The 21,141-nt window shown below is 35.0% G+C and overlaps 1 protein-coding gene across 9 annotated transcripts; it reads right to left on the reverse strand.

Annotated features, from left to right (window-relative positions):
* Positions 1–1,251: 1,251 nt before the first annotated feature.
* Positions 1,252–20,416, reverse strand: LOC18430365 (Transducin/WD40 repeat-like superfamily protein). Of its 9 annotated transcripts, none has more exons than XM_020664848.2 (17): positions 19,060–20,416; positions 16,359–16,425; positions 16,024–16,158; positions 15,110–15,195; positions 13,536–14,591; positions 12,574–12,715; positions 11,995–12,237; positions 11,359–11,659; positions 9,553–9,674; positions 8,791–8,916; positions 4,872–5,003; positions 4,206–4,328; positions 3,791–3,901; positions 3,300–3,443; positions 3,106–3,231; positions 1,595–1,711; positions 1,252–1,496 (listed from the first exon to the last, which is right to left on the reverse strand). In XM_020664848.2, the coding sequence occupies exons 1-17, from the start codon at positions 19,959–19,961 to the stop codon at positions 1,479–1,481; spliced, it is 3,951 nt and encodes a 1,316-aa protein (XP_020520507.1). In that variant the 5' UTR covers positions 19,962–20,416; the 3' UTR covers positions 1,252–1,478. The 9 variants fall into 9 exon arrangements, with proteins under 9 accessions (XP_020520507.1, XP_088715571.1, XP_020520506.1 ...); XM_088859445.1 differs by having other exon boundaries at positions 15,080–15,195; XM_020664847.2 differs by having other exon boundaries at positions 15,895–16,158.
* Positions 20,417–21,141: the final 725 nt, after the last annotated feature.

A 21,141-nucleotide genomic window follows, 5' to 3' on the forward strand; every position in this document is an offset into this window, starting at 1 on the left:
ACTCCAAGCATCTGTATGCATCTTGCCGAGGCTGAGTAACTTGGCCAAGTCCGAGTTAACTCTATTGTGTTTATAAACATTCAAGGAAAGCGAGTAATATCCCTAGAGTGGGATGTAAGTTGGATCTTGAAAAACTTATGATCGAGTTGAACAGAATGTTTTTGCAAGAAATTATGAGAAATATCATTTTAGGTCGAAATGGATAAATTGGATTAGAAGCTACGTCTCAAGTGCGCATTTTTCGATACTTATCCATGGTATTCCGAAAGGGATATTCAAAGCACGTAGAGGGATACAATAAGGGGACTCTTTATCACATTTCTTATATATCCTTACGGCAAAGGCTTTCGGTAAGATGCTGACTAGGGTGGAAGATAGAGTATTAATCCATGGTTTTAGAGTTAATTAAGGGAAGGTTCATGCGTCACTTATCTTCAATATGCTGATGATATATATATATATATATATATATATATATATATATATATATATATATATATATATATATATATATATATATATATATATATATATATATATTTTATTTTATTTTTTATTTTTTTTTATTTATGCAAATGCTAATCAGAATATCAGTTTGAGAAGGTTTTCGAGGCAATCTCAGTATTAAAGATAAATTGGGATAAAACGTTGATGGAGGGCATTTCTTGTCCAAGGAAGGAGAGACATGCACCTTAGGTAGAAAATTTTCCTATTAAATATTTAGGTATGCCCATCTCAGATTCCAAATAGTCTCATATTCCACAACGAAAGTGGACCTTCTCTTGAATTTGGGAAATATCATAAAGTTGGGTTCCTCAAAAAGAAAAATGTTAAGAAAAAGAGAACCGCCTCCTTTTGGCTCTTTCATATTAAACGGAAGTTCTTTTGAGAATCCAGATCCACGTCAAATTTGAGGATTAATTAGAGATTATCAAGGACATATACTCTTTCCTTTTCAGGCCCTTGTGGTGATGAATGTGGTATTGCGAGGTTTTAGTCTCTTTACTGGGCATAGAATTAGAAATACACTATCGGTGGAGGAAGACCCACAAAATGTTATTATTTTCTTAGTAGCTGACAATGTAATGTTGTGATATTAATATAGGAAGTAATGCTTGTCAAATAAAAAAACAAAGCCCTTATACTATAATTTCAGGCTTTCAGATAAATGGTTATACTTTTAGGCTATCATATCATGAACAAGTGCAGTCAGGCAAAACCAAAATGTAGTTGCACAAAAGACATTCAGAATTTTACACGGTAAAAACATTATAAGAAAATTAGAAAAAAGACATTTTCACAACATTCTAATGGTACTTAGTTTTATGTACAATGATCAAGATCTATATGGTACAGGAAGCAGTAAATTTACACCAGAATTCATGAATCAAATCAAAATTCAAAACTTTTTTCTCCTTTTCCGGATTAAGGCAGGTGTAATAATATCAGAACCTCAAGGCATGAACCGGCTTTAGCTCCTACACAGGGATCCATCCCTACAATCCATGGCCAAAACAATAATGTGGGTGTCTTAAAAGAGTAATCAACTTTAAACTTCAGGGTTCCATAAACCAAATTGTTCAGCATTCCTCACCTTGATTAAACCATTTTCCAGGCCACAAAAAATCACATCATTTGCAGCCAAGAGGCTTGCAATTTTGCATCCAGCTGAGATCCTCCCAATGCTCCAACACTTCTCCCTTAGCCATATCTGTGACCATGCTCCAGTGCTTTGAGTGAATTTAGATTTTGAGCGAGCACGCGCCACAGAGAGAGAGAGAGAGAGAGAGAGAGAGAGAGAGAGAGAGAGGCCCGAGGATATATAAAAAGTTTAGGATAACTTTATGGCTTAGAAACCACGGATTCGTGGTGAGAGTGGGAGTGACACAACGAGAAGGTAAATCTGTTGGATCAAAGGGTTGTTATGCTACTGATGGTTTCAAAGAACAAAAATTTCGTTATCTTTTCGTTTATTTTGTTGCAGCACTTTGTTGCGAAAGTTCAGTTCATACTTCATTATTAGTATAAACCACGGTTCCCTGACTCGACCGAGTCCAATCGAACTCATCAAGTCACTTGGACTCGCCCTATGGGTGAGTCTGAGTAGCCCCAAGTGTGTGCATACAATCAGGGCCCATAAAAAAAATAACAAAAAAATAAAAGAATTGTAAAAAATATAAATGGTGTATAAAAAAATTTTATATGATTTGGATGTTTTTGGGAATGACCGGTGAATGGTTTTTGCCATAATCTCTATTTTGTATTTTTCTTTTTTTAATTTTTTAAATTCTCCCCATCTATAAATCAGCTTTTTTGAGATCCATTTTTAAATACTTTTTTAAGTTCATGTGGATTTTTAAGGTTGCTTTTAATATTAGTTTACCTTTACTACCTTCATTAAAATTGTAAAAAATATGAATCGTGTATAAAAAAATTTTATATAATTTGAATGTTTTTGGGAACAACTGGTGAGTGTTTTTTGCAGTAGTTTCTATTTTCTATTTTTCCTTTTTATTTTTTTTAAATTCTCCCCATCTATAAATCAGCTTTTTTAATACTTTTTTATGTTTATTTGGACTTTTTAAGGTTGCTTTAGTATTATTTTACTTTTACTACCTTCATTATATGTTTTCATATTTGTATATTTTCTTAAACTTTCTAGTACTTTTTTGTCCTGTACAAGACTCAGGCAAGTCCACTCGAACTCGAGGGTGAGTCGAGTTTTTGAACATTAGTATAAACTTACAAGAAGAGAAAACTTCATAAGATGTAAAATATAGGTTTCTTACAAACATAAACTTGAACGTCAAGGGAAATTTGTAGATATTTCCCAGTGTAATCATTGTCTTTCATAATCTTCTCCAATTTGGTCTCAGAATATCCCAAGAACACTAAAAATTTATACAATCCTCTGAGAGAATACCTCACCAAGAAGTTCTTGATAATGCAATTTGCCTTTATGGTCCTCCTATGGTTAACACTTAAAGATTTTCTTTCTTTTCTTTCTGTTTTTATGAATCTGCGATTTTTCTTTCTTTTTTTTCCTTTTCTTTTTGTGGGTATTTCTTATGACACAATTACAAGATTGCCATGCACAATACCAACCTGAAGAATGCTTGATGCTGAACTGCAAGTCAAGTAAATGAAATCCTCTACTACTGCCATCAAATAAACACTCGAACCACTAGCTAGGGCACGCAAGACAGTGGACCCATCTTTCCTTCTCCACACCTACATATTTCTATCGATCAATGCAAGGGATCAGGAAATGTGGGTCAAAGAATTTTGAGCAATTTTACCTTGACATTTGAACCTTTCACAGTAGCACCAGCACTATAAATCCAGTCTTTGAAAATAGCAATGGAGTTCACAGGTTTACTTTTTATCCAACTCTTTACACCTCCATTAATCTCCCGGCTGCAATTGGTTGACAAATCTACCTCCTGAATGGAACTCAACAGTAAAGTAATGAGAACACAAGTAATCAATCCGAAAATGCGGCCCTTGGTGATGAAGCGTAATGTAAGCTCAATCATTGAGATCAATAGAAGTTACCGATCCAAAAATAAACTGAGTTTGGGGCTTTCAATGATTTATGGGTGATGTATTGTCCAACATTGCAATCAATATACATCACCGAACACACACACACACACATGCAGAGAGAGAGAGAGAGAGAGAGAGAGAGAGAGAGAGAGAGGGGGGGGGGGGGGAGGGGGGAGAGAGATTTGGATTTCAATGATCCACGAGAGCCAAATGAAATGGGGAAGTATGATAGTAGTCACAGCACCTGTATGCTTGAATCCCTGAATCCAATATATAATTTCCCCTTGGCCACACTAATGCTTTGCACACGTCTCTTCTTATTTAAGACTTTAATAACTCCTGAAGCATCACAGACCTGCAATTATGTTCTTCTAAGCTGTCAATTTCATGAGTGTTGACACTGTAAAATTTTTACACTAACACAGAAGAAATAATAGGTAGTCAAGAACAATTCTTCCTGACACAGGTTAATGCAACAGAAAGATTATTTTCGGTGGAGATAATGATCAGCTCTCTCATACACACCACAACATTTGTTATGCCTATATATCTAAGTCTTTGTTTGCATGAATATTTCTCTCTCTCTCATCTGAAGTCAAAGCATGGAAGAATCATCTATCAAAAACTCACCCACAGCAGGAAGACCGGAAACTTCTTACCTTAATCCCGGAGGCATGAGTTATGACAAAAATCTCCTTGCCAAATGCATCAACTTTTCGGACAGATTCCTTCAATTCAACTACCGCTATACATTCCAAATTCCTGTGTACCATCTGCCAAATCTGAAAAACCAGTGGTTCACAAGTATTGGGCTTTAGAAATTTAGCAGGCCTAAAAGTCCAAAATTGATATTATGACATTTAACAATTATTGGGGAAATAATGAGAAATAAGTTCAACATTTGAGTTAAATTAATTTAGAAGCAAGCGCTCCCACAAATCGTTAAGTGGTTTGCTGGAAGAATACTTAACTGGGATGTGAAAGGTCATGATTCTTGGACAAATGAACAAAATATTTGTTGATTAACTAGTAAATTTCCAGCCGACCCCAAATAGTTTAGATAAGGCTCGGATGATTATGAACAATAAACTTCAATTAATAAAATTTTATGCAAATTTTCACATTTGAAGTACTAGCAATCACAAATGACAAATAATTTCAGATTAATTAACGAGTCCATATTCCACAATCACAATTCAGTTATTACATAATTGGAAAGTAAAATCAATCAGCTGGAACCGTGCAAGTCATTCTCGCATGGAGGAAAGGCAAGCCTCATCTATATAAAATTGTTAAAGCATTTTGAAAGACACAGAGCCAATTACCCTGACAGTTTTATCTGTGGACCCGCTTAAAAGGCTATCACCTGGTTTGTATAGTGCAAAGCATGTCACAGCTTTTTTGTGCTCTCGAATAACTTGTACAAGCTTGGATTTTTTCTGCTTGATTTCCCATACCTAAGAAAAATTTGAACACATTCAGTCGTGCCATAAAAGCAGTATTTCAAAATGCGGGGTCAAGGCCATCCAGTGCCTAGGCAGGCGCCAAGAACCTGGGCGGCCCAGTTGAAAAAAAAAAAAAAAAACGGAATTTTGATGCAAATGTGGAGAATTTTGATATTCTAACCACAAATATTAGAATTTTGATATTCTATCCATAATCCATATTTAATATTTCTATGAATGAGAAAATGAGGAGAAGTCGAGAAGAGAATTTTGATAATCCATAAGACCATAATCTATATTTTCATACAATGCTAAAACAGTAAAACCATACAAGCATACACTGTCTGATACACATGAAAGTTAGATAGTAGACACTAGAAAGTAGAAACTAAAAATAAGAAAAACAATATACAGAAATTCAAAAAATATACAGTCTAGGACACAATAGTCAACACTCGACAGTCAACACCAAGAGTCAAGCACTCAAGAGTCTTCAACTCTTCATTCCTCAGTCATCATCATCATCATCAGAAGGAGTAGGGTAAGCCTCATCATATGCATCAGATTCGAAGACATCATCATCAGAGTCATCTCCCTCTTCAATATAACACTTGTTCTCCTCTGTTTCTTTTGAATCTACATCTTTTTCCTCCTCTTCTTCTATCTCCCTCTTACTATGTGCAAATGAGGCCCTAGAAGTCTTGGCTACTCTACCATTTTCAATCTTTTTGTGCTTTCCTAAACTCAAATATTGTATAATCTCCTCCCTGGTAGCTTCAGGAACATTTTTACATGGGACAACATCCCCTTTAATACCGGTAAGGTTTTTTTTGAACCGGTAAATACCCTCATCAGTATCATTTCCACAATAATTATATTTAATACGATTTTTGTCATTCGGGTTATAACCATACTTCCAACCCGGATCACCACTTCTAGAAGAACCTGGAGAAAATATTTCCATAGAACAAAGCTCATTTTCATCCTTTTCTGGTTCTTCTAAATCTAGAAATTGTCTAATCTCATCCCGAATGGTTTCAGGAACTTTTTTGCAAGAAGCAACATTCCCTTTAATACCGGCAAAGTGTTTCTTGAATCGGTTAATACCCCCATTGGTATCATTTTCACAAAAATTATACCTTATACAATTTTTTTAGTTTGGTTTCAGGTTATGATCGGGTTATGACCATACTTCCAGACCGAATCACTTCTTCTAGCAGAACCAGAAATAGATCTATTCAAATGACAAGGATTTTGTTTTTGGTTTTGTTTTACAGAACTCATATATTGCTTAATTTCCTCTCTGATAGCTTCAAGAACATTTTTACAAGGGGCAACATCCCCTTTACTACCTGCAAGATGTTTCTTAAACCGGTTTATGCCCCCTTTTGTATCCTTTTCACAATAATTATATCTAATGCATTTTTTGTCATTTGGATTCGGGTTTATATTTATATTTCCAACCTGCATCTCCATTTCGACTAGATCCTAAAGAAGACATCTTAAAATAAAACATGCAATATAAAAAATAAAGTTTTGCACTTACTTTGATTGCTCGAACTCCAAGCTTCCACCTCTGAGATGTTTTCTGGTGCTAACATTTCAAAAACACCTTCTAATAGGATTTAAAAACTCCAAAACTAAATCTAATATACCTGGGTGATGTTTGGATCCATTTTTCGTAATTTTGAGAACACTTCGATCCAGTGTTTTAAAAAACGCCGAGTCGAACCGGACTCGCCCGGTTCGACTCGGAAATCGTGAAAAGGGGACCGGATCGCCTAAAAAATCGGAAATCATCCGGTTCTAGAGAGAACCGGACGATTCTGTACAGTGAATCGCCGATTCACTGTACGGAATCGGCGAGTCCGAACAGTGAATCGGCGAGTCCCGTACGGAATTTTTTATTTTTTATTTTTTTATTTTTTTATTTTTTTGTAATCCATGATAGATTTTTTTGTAATACTTGATCGATTTTTTTGTAATTCATGATCGAATTGTTTTTGTTTTTTTGTAATCCATGATCGAATTTTTTGGTTTTTTGTAACCCATAATAGAATTTTTTGTAATCCATGATCGAAATGTTTGTTTTCTTTTCTTGTAATCCATGATCGATTTTTTTGTTTTTTTTTTTTTTTTTGTAACCCATGATAGAATTTTTTGTAATCCATGATCGAATGTTTTGTAATACATGATCGAAATGTTTGTTTTTTTTTTGTAATCCATGATCGAAATGTTTGTTTTTTTTTTTGTAATCCATGATTGAATTTTTTGTTTTTTGCTTTTTTTGTAACCCATGATAGAGTTTTTTGTAATCCATGATTGAATTTTTTGTAATCCATGATCGAACTGTTTTTTTCTTTTTTTGTAATCCACGATTGAATTTTTTGTTTTTTTTTGTTTGTTTTTTTTTGTAATCCATGATCGAATTTTATGTAATCCATGATCGAATTTTATGTAATCCATGATCGAATTTTATGTAATCCATGATTGAATTTTTTGAAAATTTGTGATTTTTTTTTTTTAATCCATGATCGAATTTTTTTTTGTAATCCATGATAGAATTTTTTGAAAATTTGTGATTTTTTTTTTAATCCATGATCGACTTTTTTGAAAATTTGTTATTTTTTTTTTTAATCCATATTATTCAAAGAGAAAATGAGAGAGATGATGATTCTGAGGCCACCCTATCCCAGCCATATTATTCACATATCGAGTCCCAACAGCAACAGTGTAGGGATGAGCACGAAATACTGTAAATTAAATGCTGAATGGCGGTTCATGCAGGGAAAGAACATATCAATATTCGCATATTCATTCAAAAACATGAAAATTCTTAATGGAGTACCCTCATTTTTTATTGAATTCCTAAAAAACAATATTTATAATGAATTTTAATAATTTTTTCGAATTTTTTTTAAGCTTTATTCTGACCGATTCACCCGATTCCCGATACGGATCGCCGATTCGCCGATCCGGATCGGTTTTTTGGAAGCCCGATCCGGGTCACCGATCCGTTTTTTAAACCATTGCTTCGATCCAATGAAAATCACAAAATCTAGTTTTTTTGAGGTTTCTCTCTCTCTCTAAAATGGGTTCTTGTGGGTTTAGGTTTCAAATGAACCTAAAACCCACCCTTAAAAGCTTTTATTTTTCAAAAACACTCACTAGAATAAAAATAAAAATAATTCATTTCAGCCCATGGGCGGCTACCCAAGGCTGGGCACTGGGCGCCCCCCTAGGGACCACAGCCTAGGCCTGGGCGATGCGCCCAGGCCCTCTGGACCGCCTAGGTGGCCGCCTAGGCGCTGGGCGGTCCGCTTTTTGGAACACTAGATAAAAGTTTTTTTTTTGTTTACATAGCCCTGATATAGAAGATAATAACTAGTCATGGAGCAACAACTTTATCAATTAAGAAGGTTTGATTAACATAACTAGAGGGACTTGTATCTATTTGTTTCCTCTCTCCATCTAATTTGATAGAATTTTGATTATATAAAGAGGATATTGTAAGCTGGGAAGTATTGAAATCATTGAATGGACAATGGGAAACCATATCAATGAGCTGATAGACATGATAGAGAATGTGGCCCACAACTGGGTCCATGTCCTATTCTGGGGGACTCCCAAACTCTCTCCACCACCTTTCATCATTTCATCGGATGGATAACACCTATGGCATGAGTATATCATAGTCCACTGGATATGATACCAGTTACATTTTAGGTCATAACCAAGTAAGCAAAATCCAAGGACATGGTGTATATATTGCACACGAAGTAAAAGTTTGTTGTACTACCTTGATTGACCCATCTGAATGTCCACTACAAAGCTGTCCTTTGTAGTATAGAAGAGCATGTGCAGCCCCATTGCCATTGCTGCCAGCCTCCAGTAATTGTTTGTGGGCACAAGATAAAGGCGATGGCTACCACCACAATAGTTAAATAAACATATTGATTAGACGATGGATATTTGGTTACAACAAGGAAACTATTTAAAGTATAACATGATTAACAACCTCATAACAACATAATAACAAACTTGGAATTGGCATGCTGTTCAATAGGAAAAACAGAAAAAATTTCAAATCCCATGTGCATGAACACTATGGCTATATTATACAAGGGTCTCTAGAGACCAAGCAAAGATCGTAAGAACTAGAGGAAGGGGCAGATTAGGGAGAGCTAGACCTTGCAAGTGGGCCATAGGCACTAAAATCTGTGGTTTTGGAGTTGGGGTTGTACAAAAACTCACTTGTTCTAAAGAGAAGTTTGTTTCATTAGAGGGGAGAAGCTTTCAGGAGAAAACTATTTTAAAGAGTAAAAGAAATAGAAATATTAAGAAAAAAAGGAAATTTAAAAAATGATGGCCAGAAAATAGAATATATGAGGGCAGGAGACATGCACACAGGTCAAGTGTATAGAATGAGCCGTATACACAAGGACAGTACAATTTTCTCAAGTGATAATGAGTTCACAGCCAAAACGAATTAGCCAAGACAAAGCTAGGCAATCCATAAAAGATGCAAGGAAGAATAAAGGCTCAGCAAAGGGTCACCTACCAATTTACTAGGAACCGAATAATCAATCACTTCATATAGTTCCTCTGCAATCCAAGTGATACTTGAAAGACGTCTGAGTGACTCTCCAAGTTCTTCTGAGTATTTTATAAGCTTTTGCAAGCCTACAAAACTCCAAACACAATACAAATTTCCATGAATCATTATTGAACCAAAACTATCATATAATTTCATAAATTCAACATTTCAATCAATGGTTTAAAAACCGGATCGGTGACCCGGATCGGGCTTTTAAAAAACCGATCCGGATCGGCGAATCGGCGATCCGGATCGGAATCGGGTGAATCGGTCAGAATAAAGCTTCAAAAAAATCCGAAAAAATTATTAAAATTCATTATAAATATTGGTTTTTAGGAATTCAATAAAAAATGAGGGTACTCCATTAAGAATTTTCATGTTTTTGAATGAATATGCAAATATTGATATGTTCTTTCCCTGCATGAACCGCCATTCAGCATTTAATTTACAGTATTTCGTGCTCATCCCTACACTGTTGCTGTTGGGACTCGATATGTGAATAATATGGTTGGGATAGGGTGGCCTCAGAATCATCATCTCTCTCGTTTTCTCTTTGAATAATATGGATTAAAAAAAAAAAAAAACAAATTTTCAAAAAAATCTATCATGGATTAAAAAAAAAATCACAAATTTTCAAAAAATTCTATCATGGATTACAAAAAAAAATTCGATCATGGATTAAACAAAAAAAATCACAAATTTTCAAAAAATTCAATCATGGATTACATAAAATTCGATCATGGATTACATAAAATTCGATCATGGATTACAAAAAAAAACAAACAAAAAAAACAAAAAATTCAATCGTGGATTACAAAAAAAGAAAAAAATAGTTCGATCATGGATTACAAAAAATTCAATCATGGATTACAAAAAACTCTATCATGGGTTACAAGAAAAGCAAAAAACAAAAAATTCAATCATGGATTAAAAAAAAACAAACAAACATTTCAATCATGGATTACAAAAAAAAAACAAACATTTCGATCATATATTACAAAACATTCGATCATGGATTACAAAAAATTCTATCATGGGTTACAAAAAAAAAAAAAAAAACAAAAAAATCGATCATGGATTACAAGAAAAGAAAACAAACATTTCGATCATGGATTACAAAAAATTCTATTATGGGTTACAAAAAACCAAAAAATTCGATCATGGATTACAAAAAAAATCTATCATGGATTACCAAAAAAAAAAAAAAAAAAAAAAAAAAAAAAAAAAAAAAAAAAAAAAATAAATAAATAAATAAATAAATAAATAAATAAATTAAAAAATTCCGTACGGAATCGCCGATTCACTGTTCGGACTCGCCGATTCCGTACAGTGAATCGGCGATTCACTGTACAGAATCGTCCGGTTCTCTCTAGAACCGGACGATTTCCGATTTTCGGGGCGATCCGGTTCCTTTTTCACTATTTCCGAGTCGAACCGGGCGAGTCCGGTTCGACTCGGCGTTTTTTAAAACGCTGATTTCAATGATTTACTACACTTGAAAAATAAAAATCATGTTTCCATGCACAAAGATGAGGACTACATGAATGTGCTGAGCATTCATTCTAAGGAAAACCCCTTAAGAAATGCCTTCTCCTATAGATAGCGATAAAGATAAGAATTGTCAGAACAGTGACAGTATCTAAAGTAGGAAAAACATGATCTCATGTTTCTCACCATTCCTGAACTCTTTGTTTTGGATGGTTGGGGTTGCTAGACATTCTTTAAGTTAGAAATATTTGTGAGCCAGTTTGGTATCCTGGACAGTATTACCTTCAACCAAAGCATAATTGTACACACTCATACATGCTAGCAGTCGCTCTTCCAGCTCTGACCCAGGATGCAGAAAGGCTATTACCCCGGGCAATAAAATCTCACAAGCAGAATACCCAATTGAATCTCTTCCCATTGCAGCGAATTCACACCCAATCCATGCAATGGCTATGAGACAATCCCTTGAAACCTGGTGTATATTGCTCTGGAGTCCCTTCCTCAGAGCATAAAAGGCAGAATTTCCAGTCAAAATTATGCTTCGTGCTATCTTGCTATACCAGCTTTCCATGTCCGCATATTCCTGTAGGATGCCACAAATAGGAACTCCAATATGAAGTTCTTATACCAACTTCATAAAAGACGCACTATAAATGACAAGTATCACTTTAAGTAGTAAGGAAAGCATGGTATAGTATAGTCCAATGGACTGTGGAAAACACAGTCCATTGGATCATCACCGTCAAATGAAATGAGAGCTGGTGATGGAGAGAGTGGGATCCACCATTGGGGGCATGTCTTGTTCTAGTGGGTCCCACTTTTTCTCCATAAACATCCATCATTTCATCAATATTTAGCACCCCAGGGGACTCTGCTTTTTCAATAGTTAAATGCTAGAATGCCGGCATTACTGATTACCTGCAGGCTTTGATCCGTAGGACCCAAGTCCCTCATCACATGCCAATGATCTAGGGATATTAAACCAGCTCTCTTCACTAACCGTGCAACAATAGATGGTTCACCTGTCCAGGTAAAATTCCCACCAAGATTTGCAAGAGACGAAGCGGACATTATCTGCATGACACTTCCTTCACATGTAACTGATTCTAAAAGTACTTCTATGGCTGCCTCTCTAAATACACTGTTGGCTCCCAAATCATCCTGAGAAAAGATCAAGTCAAGCAAAAATATTAGCAGTTTGGGCCACTAGAAATTCCAAGCTCCCAAGAAATCTGCTATTAGAAAAAGAAACCGATTATCAATTTCCAAAACAAAAAGGGGATCCAGTGAGTTTTTGAAAAATATTGCTTTCGTAAGACCCAGCATATTACGCCTTAGAAACTCTGAATGAATGACATTGATTGTTAAAAACAATCCTTAAATGGAACATGTTGAGTGAAAAGAGAGAGAGAGAGAGAAAGAGAGAGAGAGAGAGAGAGAGAGAGAGAGAGAGAGAGTGAATTGAGCATATCAGCGAAATGCAAAAGAAGACGATACCAGCATGTCCAGTTGAAGCAAGAGAATAGCTGCCAGGGGTCGATGCTCACATCGGACTTGTGGGATGCAGGCCATCAATGTATGCATAATGCTGATGCTTCCCTCATTTCGTATTTGACGAAGTAGAGTGATAGCAGATGGCCTGATAAACATATGAAAGTGACGATCAAATTGTAACAAAACTTGATAATTTTCTCATATTTTCATGGAAGCAGAAACAATCTTATCATAAAACTCAGGTCTTGTACCAATATCTATGCAGAGGCCCCAAAGCTGAGACCAATGAGGAGCGTATATTATTTCTATCTATTGCTAAACCATACCAGTAATTAGTGTGAAATCAATCAATTTCAATATTGATTTTCTCAAAGTGAAAAAGCTTTAAATAGGAAAAAGAGATACCAGCAACATGAAATTTTAATAAAAAAAAAGCAAATCGGAACATTTTTTTTTCTCCATTTGAAATAAAAAAGCACATCCTTAACCCAATGTTCATGCCTATGTAACTGAAGGAAAAACTGAACCAAGGCGAGATGGGTTGCCTCATCTTGGGTTTCCAGGGAGTATCTACAATTAAGGGCCTTTCTTTTTTTCTTTTTATTATTATTATTTTTTTTGGGCATCTTATGTGATTGTGCAAGTGTGTATAGATAGATGGATAGATTTCATGTTACATTGACAGATTAAGCCTATACATAATCATATGCACAATAATAAAAGAACTATGTTAAACAACAATTGAGTATATGTGGTATGAGTAGGTGCAATTTATTGTATTTGAATATATACAATGAATCTTAAAAAAACACCATGTTAAAAATAACGTTAGCTTCTTCGTTACCTTAATACTCAAATGATTTTAGCTTGTTCGTTTCCTTAATAATCAGAAAGAAACAATGGTAGGCCATCATGTGATGGATAACTTTCATTGAATATAAAGCAAGGAGTTTGGGGTCACACACCTTGGCAAACAGAGTATTTCAGAAAAGAATTCGAGAGCAACTGATTTTGCATGCTCATCATTACTTTGAAGAAGGTAGACATATGGAGCGATGGAAATAACTTGAGAGAGAAAATTTCTGCATGTTCCATCCAATTTCATACACTTCACCAGAATAGCTGCAGAAGAAACCCTTTCTTCGAAACCTTCAATATTATTGATATTTATTAACCCAGGAATTATCCGAAGAGATAGAATTTCTGATAGATGCTTGTTATTTGTCAAAGCATCAAATGCAGTAACTAGTGCTCGTATCATCATCATTGATGCAGAAGAAGGCCTAAGGGGAAGCAAAATGGGGCCACCAATATAATGATTTGAACAGGAAATAACCTCTACGAGTGCCGGTAAAAGCTCCAATGATCTCATCTCTGATGGTGATGGTTTCAACAAATAAATAAGAACAGAAGCTTCAAATATCTTTCTTTTGAGTGCACAGGCAATGGCGTACAATTTCTTATCCTTCTTTATGGGTTCCATAATTGACCAATCCTCCTTTATCAGCACCGACAAAATAGAGATTGAATCCCTAACAGCTATATCCATTTTGGAATCTGACACTATACATAATAATTGGTTGATAACATCTTTCCTCAAGAGAAAAGTCTTTGCTTCCCTTTTGCTTTCCAAACTGCCCCAAATGGTCGAAATTTCTAGAACAGCATTTTCAGATTCTCTGAGGCCCTTGGAACTGCACAGTAATATGACTGCTTTTACAAACCTACCATTATCAATACCAAATTGTGCAGCATCACAACATTCTTGGGCACCTGAAAATTCTAATTTTCTTTCTATAGCTCTCCTCCTATGGTTTAGTAGTGAAAAACTATCATTTTCAATAGATAGAGATGCCTCATGGCATGGACAACTGATGGGTGAATAGGAGGAGTTCAAATCACTGAGTGAATTATGTGATCTGCTGGAGGAATCACTGGTCTTGACTTCACATGTATCCTCATGAAATAGATTTTTTCTGGCTTCCATGGTTGGAGTAATCGAACCACAAGTTAAGAGTTTCCTGAATCAAGTGGCACATAATATAGAAAAATAGTTAGAGAATTGTTTCTTGGCTCCATAAAAAAGGAAATAATCCACACCCATTTAGATCTAGCAAGAACAAGACAACATCTCTCACTATAAGTTATTGGTTAATGCCACATGCATTATACAGAAACAACAAAACAATGATGAATAAGGAGGAAAAAAAAAAAAAACAAAACAAAAACAAGCCAGTGTGAAAAGAATATTAAATGACAATTAGAAACACAAAAAAATATGGATCACATGTCATTATGATCATTTAGTTTAGGCGTTCTAGCAAGAGAATGGAACAATTGTTGTGTGTGTGTGTAAGAGAGAGGGGGGAGAGAGCATTCCAGAATGGAAACAATGCATGAGCATTGGGACTGGCCAGACTTCATATGGCTACAATATCCATAATATAGCTAAAGAAATTTCACTTTCTATCAGAAAATCCTCTCACAGGAAATTGTTCATGGTTATAACCTATCACAACAGATAATCACATTGGCATACCCTGCACCTGCACGAAATTTAGCCCCAACTTCTTCTGCATATGTAGTTAAAATCTCTAGTGAGCTTCCACCATGATGCGACATTGCCTGGTTCAGAAAACAACTTCATGAAAACCTAAATTCATATAATTTCTTTAGCCATTACAGCTCCAAAAATGGTGGAACATGATAGCCGATCCCCAATAGTTGGGATAAGGCTCGGATGATGATGATGACGATGAATTAAAACTCCAAAAATGATCTCTTATTGAGCAATAAATCATGTTAAGAAATTTTTCACCAAAAAAAATCATAATGATTTTCTCAAATGGCAAGAGGCTAATGGAAAACCATAGTGCATTGGTCCAATGAAATGATGGACAGCGATGGAAAGAGTTGGAAACAGCAAACAGGATATGATGTCATTTCATTTGGAAGGTGATGATACGGATTATGAAGTCCATTGCATTATATTATAAATTCCTACTCTATCCATATTCTTTTTTCTTTCTTTTTTTTCTGGCGACTCCACTAGTTATAGATTCATATTTGGGATATTACCACCTTATCACCACCTTATCATCATTTCATTGCATTGGTCCAATGAAATGATTGACAGCGATGGAAAGAGTTGGAAACAGCAAACAGGATATGATGTCATTTCATTTGGAAGGTGATGATATGGATTATGCCTTTCCAAAGTCCATTGCATTATATTATAAATTCCTACTCTATCCATATTCTTTTTTCTTTCTTTTTTTTCTGGCGACTCCACTAGTTATAGATTCATATTTGGGGTATTACCACCTTATCACCACCTTCTGAGGAAGCACTTAGTGTATCATATGGAAATGTATTCGATTGGCAACTCCTCAGGAAATCTTGGAGGCATTTGACTTTCAGACTTGTATCAATTTCAGAGAAGACTGTAGCCACCTTTGAACAAAATGATCGTTCATTCCCCAAGTTACGAAAATCAGTTTTAGAAGAAGAAAAGTCGGCAGCTGCAGATTGACAATGGTATTCTTCATTTATATTTCCACAAGTACCGAGAGGATAGACCCCCTTATCCTGCACCATTTTAGATTTTCTAATCAAATGACAAGATCCCCAGCAAATACTTCAAGTGTTTCATAGAATTCCAGATGTAGAAAATGAATAGAAATAAATTCAGCAGAAAATTCTTGAACAAACAATTTGCCATAAAAAAAAGAAAGAAAGAGAAAGGAGAACAAAACAACTATTTCAAACAAGTAAAACTGAATACTTACCTCATAGTGAAGCAGTCCCGCATCCTCTCTCTCAAATAAATCCGAATGTTGACATTCATCCCCTCGACTGATTATTACAAAGCAAAGAGTCCATAAAAGCTGTAAGAACTTGGCATCCTAAATAAAGGGATAGCATTCATAAATTCCAAGTCCAATATTTCACAAGTCATTATGCTCAGCAACCACCTTTTTTTTTTCTTTTTTTGATAAAGAAGCTTTCAATTTCTACACAACAATATAGAGTTTAAGCATCACAACTACACTATGATGATAGGCACAAAACAAGGTATTGATTGAGATCTTCGCCACAGTCCGCAAACGACTGGCACTTGAATTGCAGAATATTTATAGCAGCAAAGTACTGTACAAAAATAAGAATTTCAGACGAGTCTGTTTTGAGAGTTCATAGTTTCAAAATTAACTTTTACATCACTTATCCTGCTCCAAATCTATAAATATCACATGTAAAGCAAGAGTATTTCATATTGCATGTTATGCTCATTAATATTGCAAAAAAGAAGTAAAAAACAGGACTAAATGATCAATAAAGCTTGCCCATGAGCACAATGACCTACCATGTCCATTTTTTTGGGGGAGAAACATTAAAAAATGCAACCCTCATCTCTCCCAAGAGCTATACAAATCTATTTTCTTGGCAAACTAAACTCATCCTTTATATATATATATATATATATATATATATATATATATATATATATATATATATATATATGAAAAAAGTTCCTGTACGCACATGTGCGTCCCGCTACAGTAAACGCCCAACGGCCCAAATCGAATCTGGGCCGATCTGATGGTTACGGTTGTCCAAGAGTGTTTGAATTTTAATTTTTTTTTCTACAAATCGGAATGATCTGAAATTTGGAGCATGTGTACATCTTAGTGAGATGCACCTAATAAAAATATAAAAAAAATAATTCAAAAAAAATAAATTGACCAAAATACCCCTGAAATTTCGGAGGTATTTTGGTCAATTTATTTCATGTAAATTTTTTTTTTGATATTTTTCGTAGATTCGCTTATTTTTTATGAATAGACGCTCTAAATTTCAGATCATTCTGATTTGTAGAAAAAAATGAAAAATAAAACACTACCGGACATCCGTGATCGCCAGATCGGCCCAGATTCAATCTAGGTTGTTCGGCGTTTACTGTAGCGGTACACGAATCGGCGTACCGTATATATATATATATATATATATATATATATATATATATATATATATATATATATATATATATATATATATAAAGTTCTACTGTACTTCACCTACACCTTTATCACCGTTCAAAGTTTATCGCACGGTCACAGATGTTTGATAGTGTTTGAATTTTAATATTTTTTTTACAAATCATAATGATCTGAAATTTTGTAGGTGTATGCACCTTAGTGAGATGCACATGAATAAAATATAAAGCAAATAATTTGAATGATACAAATTATGCAAAATACCCCTTAGTAAATATTATTTTTTTAATATTTTATTTTGGTGCAACTTGGTCATATGTACACATGTTCCAAATTTTAGATAAATCTGATTAGTACAATAATTATAAAAATTCAAATACTACCGGACAGTTGTGACCATATGATGAACTTTGGACAGTGATGATGTGTATGTGAAGTACTGTAGAACTTCACCTATAGGCATTTTATCGTGTCTTCCACATATATATATATATATATATATTTGCACAAATCAGAAGAGTAATTACACTATAAACCAATGGACTACAGAAATTATAGTTCACTGGGACATGGGTGGAATTGGAGGAAGAGCAAGGCCACAAGAACAGGACATGAACACCCAACTCTATTGTCCATTATTTCATTGGACAGAGAAGACACCAATGAGATATGGTTTCCAATGATTCATACTACTAAGTGTGTTGAGGAGAACAATCAATAGAAGTGTATTATTCATCCTGGAAATTAATGTTCCAAGATATGGTTTTCATTCCATTTCTAAATGGCCTTTAGCTTAAAGCCTAAAAAAGAACTCTCATCGACAACTCCTATCATGCCTCAACATCACCGCTAGCTCCTCGTAAAAAAAGAGCAGTTTTTCCATCTCTCCGAATTAATCTCAAATTCTTCACTGTAAGCATCAATATACTAACTCCAATCTAAAACTCAAAAATCATACTGCAACTACCACATTTAAAATGATTTAGAGAAATTATCATAATGGGTACGACTTAGTAGAGCTTTCAATTAAGAGTGAACCAAAAGCCATGCAACACAAGCACTGGAGACATAGGTTCAAGGGTGGGTTCCCTCAATTCATGAACAGGTTTTGGTCCCCTTGTCAATCCATGCCTTAAATAAAGATACAATATGTTCTACAGTTCAAATATTCAAACACTGAAATGGGTAAGTTCCTACCCAATGGATAATAAATTGCCAATAATCATTCAAGTTCAACCACATGTGCTCCCATAATTGAATCACTACAATTTCAAAAACTCATCATAGTGGGAAAACACGGTTCTAATAATACCCATTATTGTCATCAATTAACAATTATCATAACAATATAGATCATAATGTCATTGTTGGTGATAACCATGATATGATCACATTCCTTAGAACAAGCAATTACTAGATAAATATGAATATCAACAATGGTATTAACTGACAAGTAACAACTATAAAAGAAATATATTTAGGATGAAAAAAAGACCTGAATCCACTTAATGGTTGGGGAGTCCCTCCATATGCCACGACACAGTGATACATTAATAAATCCTTATATCTCCTAGCAACCCACCTTGTTTTTTCATCAATCAAATCATCATCCAACTCTGGAGAAACCCTTTCTCTCTCATCCAAAACTTCACCATTTCTTGTATCATTTATGTGAGGGAAAAATAGTTTCTCCCACAATTCAGGTAGAATTTCCTTGCGAACCAAGCCAGGATTAACTAAAAAGGCATGAAGTAAGTGATGAGTCATTTGCCATTCATCTCTTTGAAGCTTCCAAACCATAGAGAGATAAAAATAAGCATAAGCCACGATGTATCGGTTGGAGACCCCATTTGTTGTTCCATGTTCATCAATTAAAGCTGGAACTTGAAGCAATTTTTCTGCATTTCTCAATTTAGAAATTCTAACTCCATTGTTCTTAGAGGGCAATGCTTTTTCCAATGCCTGAACTCCCCAATAGAGGTTTGCGAGAATTGCTTGGTCCGAGAACTCAAAGAAAACTGGTTTCTTCGAAGAAGCAATTCCCGAAAAGAAGTTTACTTGAAGAGAGTGTATCTTCTCGAAATCATTGAGGAACTGGGCAATGTAGGTGCTCACAATTGAGACCAGGACCTGAACCGAGTGAAAGTTGTGTTCACAGGAGGGTGGGGGTTGGCGTGAAGAACTGGGTTTTGAAGGCTCCGACGAACGAGAAAGTTCAGTGTGATAAATGGGGTTCTTCTGTTCTTCCATGGATGGTTTATTGATAGAAAAGATGAACAAATTTGCAGATTTCTCAGGTAGATAGGATGAGAGAGGAGATGAAGAAGAGGGAGAATAAGAATAATGGATAGGAAACCCGTGAGGGGTGACGGAAGGGTCCAAATGGTGGCCCCCCATGAACGCTGATGCGAACCCATGACTGTGTTGCAGAGATAACAACAAGTAAATGTCTTTCCTTTCGTTTCAATATCTGTTGTACCCGTAAAACCTCAATTTTTTTTAACACCCTCTCTCTCTCAAAATCACAAAAGCTTCTCGCTTTTTCTCTCTCTCTCTCAGAATCTCAAAAATCTTTAACAGCTTCTCTCTCTCTCTCTCTCTCTCTCTCTCTCTCTCTCTCTGAGCATGAGAAACGTAAAGTTGTCAACATCTAGTCACTGGTTCTATAAGAAGGCTCGTCCTAGCCAGAAGATTAACACAGGGTGGGCCCGCCTCTGTTTTTTATGTGTTGCAGGAAAACAATTTTACAGACAAGAGAGACAACAGTTCATGCCATATTCATCCATCTCTCTCTCTCTCTCTCCAGGCTTTCTCTCTCAATGTCTTACCTCTCCCTCCCTCTCTCGATATACAGGGGTTTTCATATTTACCTGAGATATATTTCTAGTTTTTTTTTTATGTAATAATAGCTAAGACTCGTCCATTTTCGACAGAGATCCGTATATGGTTGGATTGGATCGACCACTGAAATAGTTTTCAGACTTTAGTTTAAACCTTAGTTGGATGAAAGAATAAAAAAAAGTCGAATTTTATTTAACTCATATAATTAATTAAAATTAGATGTTAATTTTGACTGATTTTTAATTAAAATTAATTTTTACTTTGTACTAAACCAATCAAAATATTATTGCAACCTAACAATTCACGCATCAACATATACATACTAAAAAAAGGCCTCATATTTAGGTGAGATACATCACACATTGTGTGTCGACGTACACATTTAAGGAGATTTTTGTGTTTAGCTAAGCCTTGGAAACGGCATCTCCATCATTTTCTCCTTCCATATCAAAATACATAGCCGAAAAGTCCAGTATACCATGTCTCTTTCTTATTAAGTGGCAATGACAAGAAAATTTATGGGTTTTGTATTGTAGGTGAGAGGATTTTGGCATATTTTATAAGGAAAATATGAATCGAATGGTTAAACCCCTTGAAATGGTTAAATAAATAATTTTACTAAAGATTTGGTTACTTTAAAACCTTCTTTCATTTAGGTAGGTACTCAAAGAGTTTTATTAAAAGTGTCCAAATTAGCTTTGTTCCTGGTTTGTAACCATGTAGGAGTGAAAGCATT

This window comes from Amborella trichopoda, chromosome 2 (genome assembly GCF_054954075.1).
Source record: "Amborella trichopoda isolate Santa Cruz 75 chromosome 2, AtrichopodaSantaCruz75HAP2 v2.0, whole genome shotgun sequence".
NCBI lineage: Eukaryota > Viridiplantae > Streptophyta > Magnoliopsida > Amborellales > Amborellaceae > Amborella > Amborella trichopoda.